The 23186-nt window shown below is 33.2% G+C and overlaps 3 protein-coding genes across 4 annotated transcripts in view; 1 reads left to right on the top strand and 2 right to left on the bottom strand.

Annotated features, from left to right (window-relative positions):
• The window catches only part of LOC133178525 (uncharacterized), a 46180-nt gene extending 41335 nt beyond the window's left edge, over positions 1 to 4845 (bottom strand). For both annotated transcript variants that reach the window (XM_061313215.1, XM_061313216.1), the window contains exons 1-2: positions 4767 to 4845; positions 4307 to 4421 (exon numbers count right to left, since the gene is read on the bottom strand). In XM_061313215.1, the coding sequence (XP_061169199.1) occupies positions 4307 to 4421; positions 4767 to 4786 (135 nt within the window). In that variant the 5' untranslated portion in view covers positions 4787 to 4845. The remainder of the gene's footprint in view (positions 1 to 4306; positions 4422 to 4766) is intronic.
• Positions 4846 to 5738: 893 nt separating this feature from the next.
• On the bottom strand, positions 5739 to 14896 carry LOC133178526 (centrosomal protein of 97 kDa-like). Its single transcript, XM_061313217.1, has 7 exons — positions 14821 to 14896; positions 11228 to 11367; positions 10694 to 10796; positions 10397 to 10452; positions 9950 to 10051; positions 9642 to 9755; positions 5739 to 5883 (listed from the first exon to the last, which is right to left on the bottom strand). Exons 1-7 carry the CDS (start codon positions 14822 to 14824, stop codon positions 5761 to 5763), a joined length of 642 nt encoding a protein of 213 aa, XP_061169201.1. The 5' UTR covers positions 14825 to 14896; the 3' UTR covers positions 5739 to 5760.
• A 244-nt stretch (positions 14897 to 15140) lies between these two features.
• On the top strand, positions 15141 to 18482 carry LOC133178531 (large ribosomal subunit protein eL24-like). Its single transcript, XM_061313227.1, has 5 exons — positions 15141 to 15207; positions 15343 to 15418; positions 17198 to 17445; positions 17636 to 17687; positions 18364 to 18482. The coding sequence occupies exons 1-5, from the start codon at positions 15203 to 15205 to the stop codon at positions 18451 to 18453; spliced, it is 471 nt and encodes a 156-aa protein (XP_061169211.1). The 5' UTR covers positions 15141 to 15202; the 3' UTR covers positions 18454 to 18482.
• Positions 18483 to 23186: the final 4704 nt, after the last annotated feature.

Here is a 23186-nt window from a genome sequence, read left to right as displayed (position 1 = left end):
ACTCCACTGCATTTTATTATGTCAAGCAAATCAAATGACCCAAAATGTTGTATGTTGTCCTTTTTATTGTGAGTGTTTAAGTCATTTAAAAATTTGCTTTATTGAAGATTTTCTGAACTCCTGATTGTAACGTTTAAATTTAAATTTGTTTGACATGCAATTATGATGATTATGGCATTAAAAAAAATTCTTCTGGACATAATTATGCCTGAAACTTGTATTTAGATTCAAACTGAATTATACATTCAAATCTTTTAAAAATTGACAGTTTCCAATAAAAAGGAATATATATAAACATTTCTTTCTAATGTGCATTAATTAATGAATACAATAAAACAATGATAGATACCAAACCAATCTAAAGCAATTATAATTATATATTGATGAGTAGAATAAAGTGATTTTTTTTTTTTATCATGTGTTTTATCAACATTGATTTTTTTCCACACTCAAGGTTCGTCCCCAAGACCCAGGGGCCAGGGAATTTCCCTGCCTAGAATTACGTTATCCCCCGGTTACTCTGGTATTTCCCCTCAATTCCTTGTTTGGGGAGGAACCCCCAAACCCCCTTCTACTTTTTTTAATGTCCCTAGCTGCTATTTCAATTCTTAGGGACAACCCTGCACACTGGTATAATGCTTGATTTATATATATAAAGATTATACCTTCATTCAAATGCATTTCCTCCTGAATTTTGCATGCTGACACTTGCTCCCATTTTTAACATTATGATAATATTATTTCACAAAATGCTATGGTAACCATGATTATCAGCACTTAGTCATTCCAACTATTTCTGTAATTAGGATACTCAGCTATTTTCTGTACAATTGTAGGAAAATGTATCTTAGGACATGACACTTCACCCAAGATAAAAATTGCTAACCTCATAAGCAAAGCTTTAATTCAGCTTCCACTTACTGCATGCAGGCCGGGACATGCAGCTTTTTGCAGGAATTTGTCAATGTAGTCTTGACAGTGTATTAGATAATATTTCTGTAAACTGGAAACTAGGCTACTGCGTTTTCTCATAAATCAAGAAAACACCACTGCAGAAACACTTCACTCAAGATAAACACAACACAGCAATCTGAGACAAATTAAAGACTGCAGAAATGACACATCAGAAGCTAATATTTATCATGAGATGGGGTGCTGTCACCTACTTCTATTTATCAAAGTGAGGAAGAGGGGCAAGATACTATCTTCCTACAAAACATGCACGCAGTGTAAAATCAAACTTTTCAGTCAAGATAAACATTTCTTATGTTTTCTTGACAAAACATGCACATACGGTGCTGAAACTTTCCAGCAAGTATGTACAAGACCAAGTATGTCTGTTGACCAATTCAAAAATTAAATCCTGTCACTAAAATCAGTATATTTATCAAATTTATTTGCAGAGATTGATTTTCCTAAGCACAAATTTAAAAAAAAAAACAATTTGATTTTTATCAAATGTTAAATTGGGTTTATAAAGAACAAGACTGTTTATAAATGTGTCAAAAAAGTTACTGTAACGAAATTACCTAGTGATGTGAAAATTGAAGTACAAATACCGATATAAAAAAATTTTCAACCAAATAAAATATATGTCCCTCTTTTTCTTTGATCTGTTAGATTTTTTGTTTAATTTGGTAAAATTGCAGAGAGAATATCAGTGAAAGAAAATGAAGTTCTGACTGTCTCTATAAATACATAAAAGAATCTAAGATAAATGTACTATAGATCAAGAAATATTCATTACACCTTTTGTTTTGTGAGATATGCATTTTGTATTTATAAGCAAGACAAAATTTTCACGAATTTTGGTTACTGTCGTATATAATCTATACTTATAAAAATATATTCGAGAATGAAATTTTTGAGCGTAGAAGGAATAAAAAGTGATTTGCAGTACTTGACGTGTATTAAATTTCCAAAATTATTCATTTGAATAATGGAATAACATTAGAAATTGCTGCTACACTCTTAACATGTCTATAAATTCGCTGCAAATTTCTAAGTCATTTTAATTAAATTTATTATTAGTTCAACAAACAGCAAGACTTAGTCATTTAGTTAGAAATTTACCATTTCCCTCAACAGTACAAAAAAAACTACCAATTCCCTTAACAAAATCAGCATCATACCTAAGACGTTAAGGAAATTCCTAGTACACACCATAACCATGGATACCTCAAATCCTGACCAAGAGAAATCGATTTTTTGATAGGGTACTTTATCACAATACACCAAATATGAGTCAAAGAAGAAAAATAGAGAAAAATACCAGTGCATTTACTTCAATACCCATTCATAAAATAGCTTTAAAGTCTACAACTATGAATAAAACAGCTGCAATTGGCTTAATTTGTACCATGCACTGAAAGATCCTATCTTTGTTTAAAGGTACTCTTAATATAACATGAATTGCTGATGTAACCTCAGGTAACTGTCATTAGTAAGCAAAAATCCCATATAAATTAATTACAAACCATACTGATGACTTCTCTTATAGCCCCACCCCCCTCCCCCATTTGTTCTCACCAGCATTACTCAATATATTTTTTTTAATCCAAAATTAAGATAGTAGTATTTGAAACCTGTAGAAAAAAAATAATTTTAATAAAATACTTAATCTAGTTGAAATTTATGAATTTTAAAGAAAAAAAATCACTGCTGTCTAAATTGGATTCAACTTTTATGGAGGATAAAAATAAGCATAAGGTCAAGGTATCTGCTGAGACAGGTCAAAGTTCACAAAGGAAGCACGCACCCTTTCCCCCTCAAAAAAGAATTCTTTCATTAGCATGATTATTCCACTTAATAAATTCAGTTAAACATGTTAAATATTCAAAGCAATTTTTTTTTTTGGTTACACATTTTTTTGTTTTTTTTGGAAAACCTTTATGACTTGCAGACATTTAAATGGAACATTATTCTAACCCGATATAAATCATAATTAAGTATTGATGATTTATTAAAATTACAGTTAATCAATCCATACACTTTACATACACCAAACGTATCTGAAAATTTATCTAATAAAAATCTGTTTGTGTTTTTTTTTACACCCTCTGGCAAATCATTCAAAAAAGGTCAAATGCTGAAAATCATATCGTCAGATCTCTTCATCGAACAAGCAAGACACATCCTACTGTTAACAAACAATTTATAACGAGAAAAAAATATCCTCCTTGAGGACTGTCGATCGTACTGATTTTAACAGCTAAAAAAAAAAGTAAGCCAAGAATAACAACATCAACAAAGTGATGTCGCTAAATTACTTCCCACCATTATGACATGCTATGCGAAGATTACATCTGAAAACAATCGTTTAATATGATGCCCCCTACGTTGTTGGGTCGTTATTATTGGATATGATTATGCCATAAAAAATGACTTTGCTCTAAAAGAAGCGTTAATTTCATATTATGTTTGACAAGCACATTTAATTAATGTTGATCTATTACTCCCTTTTTTTAAACAGATTTATTGTTAAAGATTTTCTTCAATGAATTATAGTGTATTAGATAAAACCATACTTGTTTGGAAGCTTAATTAAATCAATTATGTTGTACAATATATCAATCTTATATCTACATTTCTATTTTTCAAAAGGAATATGTCATAATTTTTTTATGTTAATTATCATTCAAACAAATAAAATTCAACAAGCTGTGAAGTTTATTTATGCATTAAGAGTGAATTGAACTTTAAAATTCCTCCTCTCAAAATTTTCTCAAATGTGATCATGAAACTTCTGCTAAACATCCAAAATCTTTAATTTTCCAAGAAAGATGATGAAAAGAAATCCAAACTTTTATAAAAATCCTAGAAAATATTATGCTATTTATTAAATTATACATTTCCATTTAGTACTACATTGTATACTAAGAAAAGTTAGCAAAGAATTTACAAGAAAACCACAGAATTGAATGATCTACACAAGTGTAATTACACCATTGCTATCTAAATGCCTGCATTACAGAATATATGTAAAGGTCTCACCCTTGCTACAAGCATTTTGACTCGTCCTGCCTGAGTCTATAAATTTCATATTTACATGTTCAATAAATAAATTTTTGAAATGATTAAAACTTCTATTCAAAAAAAAAAAAAAAAAAAAGCAGGGGGAGGAAATATTTTAATAGTTAGAAATCCCCTATTCCTCCCTTCGAAAGTTTTTTTTTTTCTTTTTTTAAATTATCCCCAAGGTCAAGCCTATAAAAAAAACTGCACAACCATGCAGGAAAGTTAAATTATTCAGTATAATTTTAAATATGCAACAAAACTACAGATTACTGTTTCCATGGATACTTACTTGGTCAGATGTGGTCAAGGGACAGATTGAGGACAGGTATTCCACAATATCTGAATGCTGCCCTGAACGAAAATGTCGCCCCTTGCCCTGGCTGTACAACCACTCTGCCTTTAATCTATAGAAAGGAGAAACTGCCAAGTTAAACAATGCATTTGTCCAAAAAATTTCTCGGAGGAAGAACTAATGGACTCCCCCCCCCCCCCCCCCCTTTTCAAAAAGTCCATTAATGGATTAAATACAATGTAATACATTTATAATATTTAACCATTAAAAAATCAGTTAAAGACATTTCTTATCAATTTTGTTCTTCCAACAGAGAAAGATACGACTTTTTTCTCAACTTTCACCCATATTCTACAATGAAATCTCTTCAGCAAATGTAAGAAAAACTTCTCTGCAGTGCATGTTATGTGTCAATGTTACTGTACACAAATAGTAAAAAAAGAAGGAAAGTGGATACCTTTCTTTCTCAGTGACCATGTAGCCATCCAGCACCAACAGTGTTTGTATCCAGTTAATAATGAAAGGACGTGCATCAAAACCAGTGCTTCTGTTAAGGAAATCAACTCTACAAACTTCTCAGCAATGATACAAAAATTTCATTTGGACCTCTAATGGTACAGTTATCCCCATTCAATAAAAGTACATGTAGAGATGTGATTTACATGATTTTTATGCCATTTGAAAATATGATAAAAAATAGCAATGGGGGTACCTCAAAACGGATGTGTGAGTGCTTTATAACCATAATTTCAATTTTACGTAGCCTAAGTATGTTTACAGTATTTCCAATCGTTGCTGCTAGAAATTTTCTTGAATCGAAATTTATACATATATCAGATAATCATTTTTCATGGCATTTTACTTTTTCCTGTAAGTGACCTTAGACTTGTCCAAATGACCTTGGGTCAGATTACTGACACATCCCCAAGTTAAGAATAATCTTTTTGTCAAGTATTGATTTCCGATGTTTATCTGTTTCAAAGTTATGGAGCAGAAGAGATCAACAGTTCCTCTACAAGCAACCTTGAATTTGTCCATTGACCTTGCATAGAGGTCATGATATTTTCTCAGGTCATTAGCAAAGAAATATTAGATGTATGATCATCCAAAGATGAACTTGAAATTAGCCAAATAACCCCAAGTCTAGGTCTCAGTGCACCTTCAGGTAATAAGCAATCTTTATGTTTCTATGAGCTTCCAACATTCCTCTTTTACAAGATAGGACCAGGACAGCAATGCTACATTTTTCTGTCAGTGACCTTGAACTTGGTGAAATGACCCTTGGTCAAGGTCATGACACACCCTTGAGTTTTCTGTTGCCAAACAATAATAATGACACCTTGCAGATACATGTAACTGTGACCAATGAAAAAATGAAACAGTGACACTCTAACAATACTGTGAAACAATGAAAAGATGGAATAGTGACACTCTGGAGATACTGTGACCAATCAAAGGACAGAACAGTGTGTTGTTATGCAGTAGCAAGGATATGAATTAGAAGAAGTCACAAGAACACAGGGATTGTTCATCAAAGAAACCTGTTCCAACTGGAAACATGACAAGTATCTCACCTAAAAAAAAAAATAAACATGTATGTCATTAATAATCTTAAATATTATCTGTACTAACTGCCTTGATTAACTAGAAAATTTATCATGTTTCAGGAATATTTCTTTAATTTAAATACTTCTTTTAAATAAAAAAAAAATTGATTGCTAAATTCCTATCCCTTCAAGAGCCCTATACTAACTTAGATCTTAAGCCTGCCCCCAATATCTTTTTAGATCACCTGAGCTGAAAGCTCAAGTGAGCTTTTCTGATCACCTGTTGTCCATCGTCCGTCCATCCGTCTGTAAACTTTTCACATTTTCAATTTCTTCTCAAGAACCACTGAGCCAATTTTAACCAAAGTTGGTACAGAGCATCCTTGGGTGAAGGGGAGTTTAAATTGTTAAAATGAAGGACCAACCCCCCTTTCAAGGGGAGATAATCAAGAAAAGACAAAAATAGGGTGGGGTCATTAAAAATTCTTCTTCTCAAGAACCACTGGACTAGAAAATCTGAAACTTATGTGGAAGCATCCTTGGGTAGTATAGATTCTAAATTGTTCAAATCATGGCCCCCAGGGGTAGGGTGGGGCCACAATAGGGAATCAAAGTTTTACATTGAAATGTATATTAGGGAAAATCTTTGAAAATCTTCTTCTCAAGAACCACTGGGCCAGTAAAGCTGAAACTTATGTGGAAGCGTCTTTGGGTAGTGTAGATTCTAAATTATACAAATCATGGCCCCCGGGGGTAGGGCAGGGCCACAATAGAGAATCAAAGTTTTACATTGAAATGTATATTAGGCAAAATCTTTGAAAATCTTCTTCTCAAGAACTACTGGGCCAGAAAAGCTGAAACTTATGTGGAAACCTCTTTGGGTAGTGTAGATTCTAAATTGTTCAAATCATGGCCCCCGAGGTAGGGCGGGGCCACAATAGGGAATCAAAGTTTTACATTGAAACATATGGGCAAAATCTTGAAAAATCTTCTTCTCAAGAACCACTGGGCCAGAAAAGCTGAAACTTATGTGGAAGCATCCTTGGGTAGTGTAGATTCTAAATTGTTCAAATCATGGCCCCCCGGGGGTAGAGCGGGGCCACAGTAAGTATTACAAGGGAGGGGGGTTCTGGTGAAAAACAGCATGATCAAAGTAACTCAGGTGAGCATTGTGGCCCATGGGCCTCTTGTTTTACTAGCTCTCTTAAGTGTGCTAGGTATTTCAACAATTAATTCTGTTTCTAGTTTAATACTAGATGGAGGTTCAAACAGCATATAAACTGGCAATGAATAATTTGTGGACCTTATAAACTCTCTGTGTTCGTCAATCATAAGCTTGTGTCTTGGCTCTCTTCATATACCTTAAATATCCACACAGTAACTTTGCATTTTATTTTTAAGTCATTCACTTTTTGGTCTTAAAAACTGTCAGAATTATAAAATCCTGCTCATTTTAACAGACTGTTTCGAAAAATGAACTAGGAAATTATGTACCATCAAGATTTATGAAGATGCTCTGATCTAGATGATTAATTAAAAAACAAAATTAAGTTTGCCTATCCATAAAAACTGAAATTTGCATTATTCTCAAGACTTTTATTTTGTTACATGTACCTTTGCCAAACACAGATTTGTTTTTTTTTTCTTTCTTAATAGTTTGCAATACCTAAGACATAACCATGCATGCACATCAAATTATTAATGCATAGAATATCCTGTCATTTGAGAACAAAAAAAGGCCAGCAGACTAATTGCTCCTATGCCATTATGCATTGATTGGGTAATTAACTCCAAAGAATAATGGCTGCATGGCACCAGTTGAACAGGAAGACAACTTAGTGCCGGAAGCCTGCAAGGGACGGCCATTACAATTAACAAATTGTGGCTTCTTATTAAATAAATCATCAATCAATTTCATGTCACTGAATGTGGACAAAAGGATGCACCTTCAAACGCAGTCAGCCATACCTTGTCTGTATCAAACTGAATCACATTAGAAGTACCTAGGACATCATTCAAAATTTTCATGTATGATGTACTCTGGCCCACATTACATGTAATCAAGGTGGGTAGGTAGGGTTTTTTTTTTTTTTAAATAATTTTCTAACACCTATAATCATCATAAAACCACAGACTTGGTAATTTACATTAGAGACATCAGACAGCTAAATAGATTTTTTATATCTATTGCTTTTAATCTAAAAAGTATTTTAGAAAAATGATAAGAACTAACTTTAAAAATGATACAGGTAAAATGTATTTTTGCCAAAAAAAAAAAAAAAAAGTAAAATTCTGCCAAAAAAAAAAAAAAATTATCAGATAGGGGCGATGTGTTCGGTAGGTCGCACTACATCTAACGAATCGTTTTTTTACTGTTGGCCTAATCCATTTTTTTTCCTCAAAGATAACCAAGACTTGCTTTGAGGAAAACATTCAAAGGATACAGATTTGTTACATCATGTTCTTGAGTTGCACCAAAGTACATTAAATTCAAATGTACCTAACAAACATGCAAAATTTATCATGTTTCCACAGAAGCACAATTTGTCAGACCATTTAGTTTTCTTTTTTGGTTCGAATTCTTTTCTAGCAAATCCCATTAGCAGGCTCACAGCATTCTCCTTGTCATCAGATGTAAAAGAACTATAAAAATGGTAGTCTTTGTCCGACTTTAATAATTGATACTGGATTTCAAAGACAAAGATTCGCAAAGAAAATATCAATACATATTTAAACATCAATAAAAGGTTCATTCACCAGCTAAGTTGTGTGGTGGCCTACATTTTGTCTCATATTACTTTAATACGTTTTTGCCTCTGATTTCTTTGGTAAACATTGATTGTTATAAATCAATACTAATAAAAATTATTAAGCAAAACGGAAGATAACTCCGGGAGAATAATGAAAAATCTCAAAATAATTAACTTCAGGTTCACTGACTCTCTGATAAGGGGGATAATTCTATATGGAATTAATGGCTAATATTCCCCTACAAATCATCAAGAGGTAATTTCTATCAAATTTTGCACTGCAAGTTATCTTGAAATTATTAGTATTTCAGTTATAACTTCATAGATTTCATTTGAAAAATCTCAGTATCAGTCTTGGCTAAATGTTTATTTCGGTTCTTTTAGCAGGTTTATCCACTAATTATACTAACATATATACGAACATTTACATGCCCAGAATTTTATTAAGTAATTTTATTCTTATTTGTCTTTTCATGCCAGGAAATCCATTTTTCTGAGAGCATCCGTTTTCAATCTGTACACTTTTTGTGTCTCCAATACGAAAGAGTTTCTTGGAAACTGCAGTAAAATAACCTGTAGCTAAACTTTTTTGCTTCACTTTGTATGAATAAATCAAACAAACACTTTTAGGTGTATTTAATGTTATTTTATTTGATATGTTGCATTACTCACAAATGAAAATGAAACATTTGAGGAATGAATTGATCATTTGAATCAAAAGGAAAAGTACACTATAAAATATTATGGAGGTTTAGGGCATCTAAAGTGTGCAAATTCCACATAACCCCTTCCAATTTTAACAAGTCCCAGGGACTGGACTCCCGGGTTCAATGAAGACTGCAGTATCATCAAAAGAAAAAATAGGATTCATATGAGGAAGGATGTTGTACCTTGAATTTAGTAATTTTTATTTTTTTAATTCAAAACATTTTTTTATCTCTTAATTACTTACACTGTTATACTTTTCAAATTAACTGTTTCAAAACCTTTGTGCAGTGTAAAATTGAAAATCAGAAATCTGTAAGAAAGAAATACCTCATTCAGGTCGGCTATCTCATTTTCAGCCAGTGACAGGATGGCCAGAGACTTTGGTAAATTTTGGGGAGCGCCCTCCAATGTTTTTATAATGTTGCCATGAAGCAAAAGGGTCTGAAACAATTAAAAGGCAAAAAAAATTACATTCTATATGTTACAGGTGAAAAATCTGTTCCTTTGGGTAAAATTATAAAGTTTAACATAAATATTGCTTATCTCATATAAGAATAAGAAGATGACTTAAATATATTCAGTTTCTAAACCAATTCAATTTAAACTTGGGTGTTTTATACTTTTTGAAGACTTACTCTCAAGCACACAAGATGGGCCAGGTTAGTAATCTGAGAAATGCTGTTATCAGACAAGTCCAGATGTCGCAGTTTGTAGTTATTAGTCAAACCCTCAACCACCTGAAACAAACATATATATACAACTGTTACGTCCTATTATCCATATATGTCAAAAGGCATACTTAAAAGTGGTTATTTGAATGTGGAGGAAATTTACGCTTAAATTTCATTCTTTGTCAAAAACGCATGCTTATCCCCCAACTTAAATAATCATTTTAACAGTATAATTTGTCTTAAAATCATGAGCATGCACTTTTAATGTTTGGTTACCTTAATGTTTTAATTGTTGATTTTTGTTGTTGTTGTTTTCTGTTTTTTTCTTTAGAAATATATTTTTTATTTTGACAGCAAAACTAAGAAAATTTCAAAATAAGAAATATAAATTGCTCTCTCTAAAAAACTTACCTTTATACTGTTAGCTGAGAGATTCAACCATTCCAACTCTGTAAGTTCCTTCAACCCTTAAATGAATGTAAAAAATGATAAAATATAAAGAAATACCTAAGTTTTCACTTCTCTAAAATCCCTTTTTAAAACATAAAAACCAGTTTCTAGATAAATAAAAATCATAATCTTTACCCTTCATTTCCAAGACATGAATTGGCATTTCTCAAAATCATTTAAAGGACACTTTCATTTTTGTGCTACTTTGGATCAACCTTTCATGCATGCAGTAACCAGAGAGAGAGGAGAACAATGTACCTTCTATGGCCACAATACTGTTGTCTGGTAAGTTTAGCACTGTGAGGTTCTTCAGCTTGGCTACACTGGTCATCCTCACTAAGCGGTTCCCCGCCAGGGACAGCTTTAACAAAGAAACAGTCCCGTAATTATAGATGCATCAATACTTGCAATACCAATATCTCGAATATCAAGGATATGTCCAAGTTATCTGGCAGTCCATACAATCACTTATTCTTTTTATCTTTTTGGTTTTTTTTAACCTGTTATCTGGAATCCTTCGATATTTCGAAGTTTCATCTTGGTCCCATTGAGTTCGACATAACATGGATTGACTGTAGTACTATTTTTTTTTTTTATGAATTCATTAGTTAGTTGTTTGTTTTGAAACTGTTATAAGTAATGTCTTGAGATAGTAAGAGATTGGTTTCAAAATTAATTTTTAAGTATACTTTTCATAAACAAAAATTTACATGAATTTGTTATTTTGTACTTTTAATTTAGCTGAATTCAAAACTTTGCGGCATTTACAGATTTTTAGTATTTATTATGTACCTGTTTTAGGTGCTGACATTTTTCTAAATTGTCTATCTTTGTGATGTCATTCTTATCTAAAATGACAGTAGTTGGATCCACTCCCTGGGGAAGTGAAATCTGATGAATCCCTGCCCCTGACAAGTTCACCACATCTCCATCTAAAATTATGAAAGTTCTAGCTTCAGTACCATATTTATAATATTACAATATTATAAAATAATCTCTACAATAACAGAATTCTTTCAGGTAAGAGTGAAAAGAACAAAAGGTAACAAACTTGTTCAATTTCAAAATATCCTGAATTTTTGGTTGCATTTTCATAAATTCTAACAAAGACACCATATATTTTGGCTTCAGAACACAGAACACAGACTAATCTGTCTTCTCAATGTACTCAAGTCTGACTACCCAGTGCTTACAACATGTACAAAATGATGAAATATGGGGGGGGGGGGATTCACTCTGAGCTGCTTGTGGCACTCTGTACATGCTATAAATATAAATGTCAGATTTGAACTTGTAGATAATATCTCAAATGTGATCATTTTCTGTAATGGAGACAACTGAGCCAAATAATGTGTTATCAGATTTGAAAGTATACTACATGTATTATTTTATTCATATAAATTAGATATTTCATCAAAACGTATGATCATGAAAATAAAGATTTTGTATTCTACTTAATCAAATAACATACCCCTGTTTTTCATCCTCAGGCTGATTAAATGTTAACAAGAAAAGGATGCATTTCAGCATGAAACTGATGTGGAGTTTCAATCCATTCAAATAATCTTGTCAAGTATGTTTGTAATTGTTGCTACTGACTTCTAGAGCAAGTACATTTGGAGAGCAAAGGAAATTCTTACAATTATTTTTCTAATGAACAATAATGTGAAAATTTTATGTTTAAAACTCAGATAATTACTATTATTGTTCTTGGTAGGACACTATCCTGGTTAAAAAGAAAATTTTTAAACCTAGCTAGAGGACAAGGCCAAGCTTTTAAGCTAGGTGGGTTATTAAATTCGCCCTATGTTAAATAGAAAATTACCTGTGACCTAGCTTTTTCACAAAACAAGCAGTTCATTGCTATATCAAATTATAACCCTTGCATGCATGTGTGAAAACAATACACAATGGTATACTGTCGGTAATTCTCCAACCTAGGAAGACAGAGTGTTAAAGGGGGCATAACTCTCAGAAACTTACAAAAAAAATACATGTAATACCTGTTTGTTTTTTTTTTTTTTTTTTGGGGGGGGGGGGGGGGGTTGTTCTGTTTGTTTGTTTTTGCATAAACAAAAAAATATAATAGATTTATATTGTGGGCATGCCTATAAATCATCGGTTTATTTACCTATTTTGTTTGACAACCCTTTTCAAGTAAAAGGGGTAAAAATGAGAACAACTGAATATACTATGGGAGGCCAGGGGCATGTCCGATCTGCATTCTGAGAGCCTATCTGGGGGGGGGGGGGGGGGGGGGAGGGAAGGGGGTAATTTCTATAAAACTATCATATAAAATATATTTTAAATGGTACATAAATGTATATTTCATGAAGAAATTTTCTGTACCTGAAAGGGGAATTCTGACATTTCTTTTTTTTTTTTTTTTTTGAAAGGGGAAAAAAGTATCTAGTTTACCAAAATAAAAACAGCATTGATAGATGCCTATAAATTTACCCTTCCTTTCAGACAAACTCTCTTGAACACAAAGTATTCATTTCACTTCATATACAGCTAGTGTCCACAGGGTTAGCTGAGTATCAAAGGATTTATCTAATGCTTTTTTATATAATATGTATGGTGAGAGATTTATTCATGAGAATATTTATTCATGTGCAAATTTGCTCCTGTATGCAAAAGTAAATTTACTATGCATTTCCATGTTGTTTTTTTGTTTTTTTTGTACTGTGAGTAAATACATATGCATTAAATCACAATTCTAATTGTATTAATTTCTTATCGGGATTTCCATAAAAATGGTGTAATACTTGAGAATGGAATTCTTTCATATGTATTAATTATTAATACTATAAGCATTAGGATTACAGTATAATGCTTCTCAGGGATAAAAATAGAAGAATACCACAGTCATTCAAGCAACTGGTTTAAGATGATGTTCTTAAAAAATGAAATGATGAACAATGGTTGAAGAATTTTAGATTTATGAAAGAGGGTGATCTTTTCATCCATTCGGCTATGAGATATTTGTCATTGGAATTTTGATGGGGTTGGTACGTGAAATCCGTAGATTTTATCACGACTATCTACATGATCTAGAGTAACTTCCCTTGAGTGCGCTCTTTTTCATGGAAGTTTTTATTTGGACCAAATCTATGCTACAACGTGCGAGACGCCGAGAGTTAAGTTTAAAGAATATATTTTTAATGAATAATTAGAACTTCATAAAAAAAAAATCACAACTCAACAATCAAGATTATTATTTTAGATTCAAAGATATGACCAAGTTGGCACAAGATTTTTAAGAATTGTAGGCTTCATGGGCACAAACGTCAGGTATCTATGGCCTACAATGTCGAATAGAAAAATGTTTTTAACATTCACTGTCACTTCACAAGCTAGGTCAAGATTAAAATATCAATCATAACAGCAAATATTTATATCTAGACCGATAAAATTTTAAGACCTTACAAATGAAAGTCACATATTTTTATTCGTGACTGAGACGTAGGAATTCTAACAGAATTTCCTCAGACTGAAAATGTAAAATTTGTTTTTCTCGATTATTTGTGTTAGATCTCTTGAAATACGGTAACAGTGTTACTTTGCCCATTGAAGAAGGTTTTATAAAGTAGAAATTTTATTTTTATTATTTTGCTCTGTACAAAATAGTGAAGCATCTAAAAGTTTATGATAGTTTAGTCTAAGATTCCAGAATATTTCAATTTTTTGGAACTGTACATGTCTATAACAGACACATAATTTTCAGAACAAAAACCTCAGTCTGTCAAAAATCCATATAACAAATCAGGGAAAGGATAAAAACAGTTTTTATATGGCTTTATAAGGTTAAATTATGTAATTGATTGGACAGAAATGTGACAAAAGATGGTACTTTTGTTGGCCCCCAGACCCCTCACCGAGATTGGTTTCCTGCTGTTGCAAATATATTTCCTTCTATTAAAAATCTTATTGAAAACACTGGCTACAGTAGTATTTTTGCATATGCATGTATATTCAAGTGCATTTATACAGCCAGATATGCTTACATGAGTATATTTACACATGTATACATATATGCAAAGTATATGCAGATGAATCTTGTTTAAAAAGAGTATTAGTTTTCATTCAATTGAATCTAAATCCTCCAGAGGGAAGTATCATTTTGTAGATGCATTTTCCATGGATCTAATCCTATGTCTAATCCCATATATTCCAAAATGTACACGATATGCAACATGTTTCACTTTATATTATCAAATAAGAACAAATATGTGTTCATATGCTTGAACATAATATTACAATAACCTCATATTACCATATAATACTCTGGCCTTTATCATTTATTGCCTTCTATTGGTGATAAAACAGGGCAGAAGCTCGCCTGCTACTTGTTTACATTAGCAACACAACGTTCATAAACTTACCCATTTTTCATAAACACAATTAAACTAACGTCTTATGCATTTCTAAAACTCCCCAAAGCATAATACATGAAACTGATATTCACTGCTTTCCATTTTTTTCAATTAAACACACTGTTTGTCGATGCGTTCGTTCTCTGGAATCCCGCTAGTTCCATTTTGGATTCCCGCTATTCAGGACCGTCGGCTAATCATTGGTTAAAATATTATTTTTTAATCTTATATACTCATTGACCAAAAATAGATACATCAAGTCTCATATTGTTCAGCAATGATTTCCAAGGTCCTAATTATTTAATATAAAAACGTTAATGTACACGAAACTGTAAATAAAGAATTCACTCCGTTCCTTTTGCTTTCGGTCTTTCAACTTCCGGTATCAATCATGAAGTGAGTGAAAATCATACACAACAACAAACTATCGACTAGATTTTAAACATTAGACGATACATCACAAGAATTTATTTGTTGTATTGAATACACAAGTAATTATTGTCAATTTTTACACTATATTTCCGATTTCAGGATTGAACTGTGCTCGTACAGCGGGTATAAAATCTACCCTGGACATGGAAAACGTATCGTCAAAGTTGACGGAAGGGTAAGTCGTAGTTTAAAGAGACAGTCTGTTCCTGCAGGTCAGGGTACAAGGTGTGAATCTAAAGATTCTCATGGATGTTCATACGTTTGATATGAATCTATGTAACTTTTCCAGTGAATTATAGAGCCCCCCCCCCCCCCCCCGACTCCTCCATTTTCACTTTACTTAAGTGACTTTATGAATGTACTATATCTGCAGCTGTACGGCACAGAATCCTCTTGGGCTTTAATGTGACGAGGGAGTGTGCATTTAGTCGCGGCGATTTTGGTTAGAAATAGCCAGTGATTGAATTGACCTTATATTTCCAAGCAATCGGGTTAAAATCAGATCCTTTGATCCACTCACCTCGCTACACAAGGATATGAGAAATTCCATTTAGGGTCATCTCCTAGTGACCTTTCTATTAAGAGGGCTGGGTGGTTGTGGCCATTTTCAGACTATATTGATCTCCTTTAGAAGAAGAGCTCAATATAAAGATATACAAAAATGATCAAATTTTAAAAACTAAAAATGTATGAAATTTTTGTTTGCCAAATGATAGTTGACAGCTTAAGATATCATATCTAAAAAATTAAGTTATATCTGATGGTTATATTTGTTGACCCCCCAGCCTCCTTAAAAATATTCATTAAAATTTTTTACCAATCAGAGAGGTCATACATAAGAGACATTCGGGAAAATGAATATAAAAGTGAAAGTAGCTGTGGAGAAGATAATCATTTCGTACAAAACAAAGAGCTTAAAAGCAATTGCTAAACATATTTCTATACAGAAAAGACTGTGGTCGTTCTTTTGACAGGCAACGGAAAGCTAGTCACAATTTTCCATTCGTATATCATCAGGCTTTTACTTCTGCAACTGAATTCCGAGATAGCAAAATATTGATTGGATAATTGATAGGTCACCAGAAGATGACCCTAAATGGAGTTTCTTCAGATCCTTGTGTAGCTATCTAGTTGAGTGGATCAAAGGATCTGATTTTAATCAGATTGATTTCCAAGAAGACAGTCACTGAGAATACAGTTTTAACTACAAGTATGACAGACAGTATTTGAAATGAATTGACCAAAAACCTATACTAGGATTAATCCAAGATTCCTCTGACTCTAATCTCTGCCTTTATTGGGGGAAATGTGCAGGGTTCCTCTGACTCTAACCCCCACTTTTATATCATGTATATACCTGATGTGTAGGGGAGAGTCATATTGAGCCATGTTGAAAAGTGGGAATTATCGACAACACCTGGTGTCCCGACTCTGCCAACCCTTTACAACTGTATTCAGTAGACGTGAGAATTCAGAAATAGAATGATTCTTTACAAAATCATCTCTAATGCAATAATATTGCCATAGAATTAGGTCACCACTTATCCATTTGATTTCTTTGCGCATGATGTTAGCACACAAATACACCAAAAAAACCCAATCGCAAACGAATTGTGTGGGGATGCAATCTAATTTGTGCCTGCATGGGCTTTGGGGCTATTTTTGCCAGTTGTATTCCTTATCGGCAAATAAATGGAACATTAATTTGCCATTTTATATGCTTTGTTACAGCACTCGTTTATTAGTGAAATCTTCACAAGCATACCTAACGAATGCTACGGGAAACAACCATAGATTTTGTGGGGGGCCTAATAGGAAATCATGTACATTGTAACCTGCTGTATTTATAATGTACTACTCTGCAGAGTCTTATCTAAAGTCTCAATGAAGTAAATGTATGAAGAATGATCTCCTAAAAATTTGAGTGCTCTTCATTGTCAGAAATATTTTATAGGTTTTCCAGTTCCTCAACAGCAAATGTGAGGCCTCACACATGATGAAAAGAAACCCTCGTGAGATTAACTGGACAGTTCTGTACAGAAGGAAACACAAGAAGGGAAATCTCGAGGAGATCGCCAAAAAGAGAAGCCGCAGAACCACGAAATTCACACGTGCTGTCACTGGGTTATCACTGGCTGAAATTCAGGCCAGGCGTAACCAGAAACCAGAGGTCAGGAAAGCACAGAGAGAGCAGGCCATCAGGTAAATTCACAGAGCAATATCACTGTTAAGAAAAGTAAGATATGCTTTTTTTAATCTTTGTATTTATTTATTTTTTTTTTTTTGACGATTTTGAAACAACATTTCTAAGATATAAAAAATAAAAAAGAATCAAAATGGGAAAAGGCTTATAAGTGATTTCAGTATATCAATAATGATTCTTTTATTGCAGAGCTGCAAAAGAAAAACAAAAGGCAAAAGATGCCCAAAAGAGACAACAGAAGGTATATTTATATTATTCATTGTCAGTGGCTCAATAATGTATGATATTATACTGTCTGCAGTCCAAAAAAATAAATGATTTGAGTTGTAACTAGGATAAATTAAAAGGTACAAATAATGTATCATACTTGATCACTTTTGATCATATGTCCTATTTATATGTTTGCTATATGAGAAAATTAATGAAATTTGTAAAATTATTTCTGCTTCCAAATATGTAGGCTGTACATGTAGAACAAAATTGTACTCAAAGTCGTACCCGGTTGACTCGTGCACTTTCTTTGTGAAGCAGGTGAATTTTAAAAGTAGGAAGGTAGTATATGTGCCGAAGCTGCATCAGTAAAACTCCCAATCATGATTTCTGTGATGTGGACAGGAAGTCAGAAAAACATTCCCGACAATGTCTAGGCACTAGTATGAACTAGCTTGCTCATATAGTGAATGAAGGGAACATTATGTTGAAATTGAATTGGTTACCAGTAAGAATTTTTCAGTTGCAAGTCGCTTGCCCCAATAGATTTAATCTGTATTAGGCAATCAGACATTTGTTTTCCAATATCTGTCCTTTACAAAGTATATAAATGTAAAAATATGTATTATATTGTTTTGGTAAGTATTTAACATACTGCTCTTTGTATTTAAGGCAGACATGTACATGTAAACATTGACTTGTTTCAGGCCCAGGCATCTAGAACTGCCCAGCCTAAGATGAAACCCTCCCAGAAAGGTGGAGCAGCAACAAAGCCAAGAGTTGGAGGAAAACGTTAATATTTATATCAATAAAAACAGACTTCTGGGCTCTGTGTTCTTGTTTTTATATGATTGATGTATAGTTGAAACAGGGAAGTAAAATAAATTGTAAGCTTCTTTCACACAATGACACTGTGAATCCTACAAATGTATATAATAAAAATCTTGCATTTTGATGTTCATCTGGAAAATGTTTGATGTTCCCCAAAAAGGAGATTGTCAGTATTGTGTGCTTATATGACTGTGCTGGGAATTGGGTTGCTTGCTAGTTTATGAATCGAAAAAGATTTCTTCAGAGACTCATGAAGACTAGTTATATGAACAGGAGTCAGATTGTTAATTAAATGCAACAGCATAGGTGATAAAATGATGTGAATGGAACTACAGTGAAACTTGTTTAATCCAGATGCTGTGTATTCTGAAATCTTGCCTAATCTGATCTATACAATGTCCATTTTAGTAAATTCAATTGTTTAAAATTTTGTGTCTAATCTGGAATGTTGGCTAATCCGGACAATTTCTTTGGAACCAGGGGTATCCTGATTTGACAAGTTTTACAGTACATGTAATCAATGAATGCAAAACAAACAGGACATATTTCAAGATGTAGAGTAGGAGAAGAAAAATATTGACAGAGAATTTTTTTCATTTCTGTTAAGAATTCATGTTATGGCCATTTGTGCTTTGTGACAACTTGGAATGTTGGCTATGTACCAAATGCCAGTTGTGTAATATTTGTCCTCCACTTTCACTGAAAGTGGGGGATATTAATTTGGGTCTTACTGTCCGCCTGTCTGTGTGTAAGAAGCTTGAGCTTTCTTCGATATAAAATCACAACTCTCTTTGACATACAGAAGATCCCTATGGCTAAAAGAAGAACACTATAAGGTCAAGGTCATAAATTCATGCATTCTGTCTGTGTAACACTTTCCAGGTTTTAAATTAATACGTATATATACTTGGCACTCGGGGCCTTTGAGCAGTGAAGGTTCTTTTGTCATGCCAAAGCCTACCGTGACAAAGGACGCCGGCTTTAAGGTCTCATCCTTTCACTTCTAGTGCCGGGCGCTTGGAGAAGGAACGGTCACTACCAATGTTGACGTCTTAGGTTTGACGCGGTGCAGCGAACGAGAATCGAACCAGAGGCCTGTTCAACAGAGCAAACGCTCGCGAGCGCTTGCGAAACATTTCTGTTGGAAAGATAAGAAAATTTTGCTCTGTTGAACATGCCTCTGGGCTTCTCGATCACGAAATGAACGCCCTACCACTAGGCTGCCACGACTGGTGCTATAACAGGAAAAAGAATATCATGAAGTATAACATGAAGAAGAATATCCTCATCTCAATACATCAAAAAAAAATATTAGAGGAAAAAGCGTAGCCAAAATTCCAAGAAAATGATTTTATGTACATGTAGATTTAATTAAATTACTTTTGATAGTTTAAAGGTCTCTCTCCCTCCCTCCCTTTCTCTCAGTATAAGGCCATTCCAAGTTTTTTTCTATGTTTAGCGTCCACGTGCACCTTGGTTTTTGACACCCAATATGAGAAAAAACAAACAAAATTAGGATATGAAAATTAGAAAAATAGATTAATGAAGTCAAATCCTTTGATTGACCCCATTTTTATGATTATAAATTCTTTTGTTTTATTTTTTGGTTTGAGTGTTTTTTGCAAATAGGAAGGTAGGTTTTTTAAAGATGGGTGGACGCTAAACAGAGAAAAAACTTGGAATGGCCTAATGTAGATTCAACATAAAAAAGAAATATTTAGTATGTTTTCTCTTTAATGGTAAAAGAGTACGTGGATCCGTTTCCCGCCGTAATTAGGGGAAAAACACAATTTATAAACATTGTTTATGTCATTGTACTCTTACGTATGGAAGAAAGAAAATCTAATAAACATTAAAAAATAACAAAATAAAATCTAACATGTCCAATAAGCAAATATTTCTTTAACGAATATTTATGGAAAATATTAAAGGTACATTTGTCAATGAGTGTTTTCATAGAAAATCATGAAATTATCTTGGAATGCAAAGATCTTGATGTTAAAGGGGGAAAAAAGCGGAATATGCAGACATATATAATCCTTTTATTTTTTATTCCTTTCTAGATTATCTGACTGCACATGGATATATGGGGTATATTCACAATTAAAATACTTTCATTCACTGAATATGAATAATTTAACTCTGCGTCATTCTAAACAAAAGACGATAAAAAAAAGCAGCGTCATAAGAGGTAACTTAAAAGAATTCAAGAAACAAGTAGATTAATATGAAATACTTTAATTCTTTGATGATCTATATGAAAAGTACAAACTATTCTATAAAGAACAGTGAAACCAAAAAGGAACAAATGACACGTATTCTATTTATCCCCCCTCCCCTTTCTCTGGTAAGTTACTAATACTTCATTTCATATTTAAAATATGCAAAAGTTATTTCCATCTGCACTTACTACAGTGAAATGAATTTGACAGAAAGTTATTTTATGATGACCCACTGATTAAAAGATCATTATTAAATATTTGATGTAAATCAGATTATGTGTTTTTATGATGATCATTATATGTGACAAAAGATATTTTGATGACATTGTTCAAAGTGAGCAATTTATATATATATTTTAGAGATATTATTTTAAAAATATCATTCATTTGTATTAAATTACAGACTGTTATCACCATTAAATATACATTTATGTACTTGATAAAACGTATTTGTGGGAAAGCCTGTTGTCAAAGTATATGTTTTAAATATTGATTATTTTTATAACTATGTAAAGAATTATGTATTCGAGAGTTATCTCCCTTTGACCATATTGCGTAAAATATATAAACGATGACAATCTAAGTATTATCTGAACATTATATGTGACATGGCCATAGGAACCGGGGGGGGGGAGGGGCACGGGGGACCGTGCCCCCCCCCATGCAATAATTTTGCCGATATATAGTATACTATAGAAAATATAGCTACTATATGTTTGTGCCCTCAATAATAACGTCTGATGACCTTTTCTTTGCTTGTCAAGGAATTTTGGTAGTTGATAGTGCCCCCCCCCCCAAACTGAAAATGTATGGTTGTGCCCCCTCAAAGTGAAATTGCTTCCTAGGGCCTGTGTGATATTATTACATTAATGTTTTAGGATATTTACAGGGCTATGAATTATGATTCCATGTTGATTCCATAATGTTACTGCTCTGTGGAATAAATATGTTGAACCCTTACAGTAGTTTTGTGTATCATTCCATACCCCTGTGACGTGTGCACAGGGAGCTCGGATTCATGCATGTTGCACATGATTTCTGTTCTGTACACAGGTATTCAAAGGATTCCATTTTTCAAAAAAAGTTTCCCTGAAAACTCTAAAGATTGAGAGAGCATGTAAAAACACAGTGTTTAACAGCAATGTAATTGAACAGGTTTATTTCAGTCGATCATAATAACATTTATATTGTCAATGAATAATGGCTATAATGCACATAAAACTGAAACTAGATGAAATCCCGCGCAAGCGCGGGTAATTAAATTTATACCACTACCAACAGAAAATATATTATAGTTTATACTGACAGCCTACAGGCTTATAGCAGGAAGAAATACTTCGTTCAAAATCCCGCATATGCGTCTGCAACCCCCCACCCCACCCCCTTTTGTAAAAACTTGAAAAAATAACAATTTCATTAATTGATGCTTATTGTGAAATCTGTTATACCATGTTATGGATATTGTACTTCAGATGCTTTTATTAGCTCACCTGAGCTGAAAGCTCAAGTGAGCTTTTCTGATCACATTTTGTCCGGCGTTCGTCTGTCTGTCCGTCTGTCTGTCTGTAAACTTTTCACATTTTCGACTTCTTCTCAAGAACCACTGGGCCAATCTCAACCAAACTTGCCACAAAGTATCCTTGGGTAAAGGGGATTCAGGTTTGTTCAAATGAAGGGCCACGCCCTCTTTCAAGGGGAGATAATTAGGAATTACTGAAAAAATAATGGCATCATTTAAAAATCTTCTTCTCAAGAACCATAGGGCCAGGAAAGATGAAACTCATGTGGAAGCATCCTTAGGTAGTGTACATTCAAATTTGTTCAAATCATGACCCCCGGGGGTAGGGCGGGGCTGCAATGGAGGATCAAAGTTTTACATAGAAATATATAGGAAAAATCTTTAAAAATCTTCTTCTCAAGAACAGCAAAGCCATGATGAGTCATATTTATATGGAAGCATCCTCAGGTAGTGTAGATTCAAATTTGTTCAAATCATGACCCCCGGGGGTAGGGCGGGGCCACAATGGAGGATCAAAGTTTTACATAGAAATATATAGGAAAAATCTTTAAAAATCTTCTTCTCAAGAACAGCAAAGCTATGATGAGTCATATTTATGTGGAAGCATCCTCAGGTAGTGTAGATTCAAATTTGTTCAAATCATGACCCCCGGGGGTAGGGCGGGGCCACAATGGAGGATCAAAGTTTTACATAGAAATATATAGGAAAAATCTTTAAAAATCTTCTTCTCAAGAACAGCAGAGTCATGACGAGTCATATTTATATGGAAGCATCCTGAGGTAGTGTAGATTCAAGTTTGTTCAAATCATGACCCCCGGGGGTAGGGCGGGGCCACAATGGAGGATCAAAGTTTTACATAGAAATATATAGGAAAAATCTTTAAAAATCTTCTTCTCAAGAACAGCAAAGCTATGATGAGTCATATTTATGTGGAAGCATCCTCAGGTAGTGTAGATTC

Source organism: Saccostrea echinata, unplaced genomic scaffold (genome assembly GCF_033153115.1).
Source record: "Saccostrea echinata isolate AGI-Se365-2 ecotype Australia unplaced genomic scaffold, CSIRO_AGI_Sech_v1 ptg000003l, whole genome shotgun sequence".
Lineage (NCBI taxonomy): Eukaryota > Metazoa > Mollusca > Bivalvia > Ostreida > Ostreidae > Saccostrea > Saccostrea echinata.
Note: the sequence above shows the minus strand (reverse complement) of the source record. Positions and strands in the feature narration are given on the sequence as shown.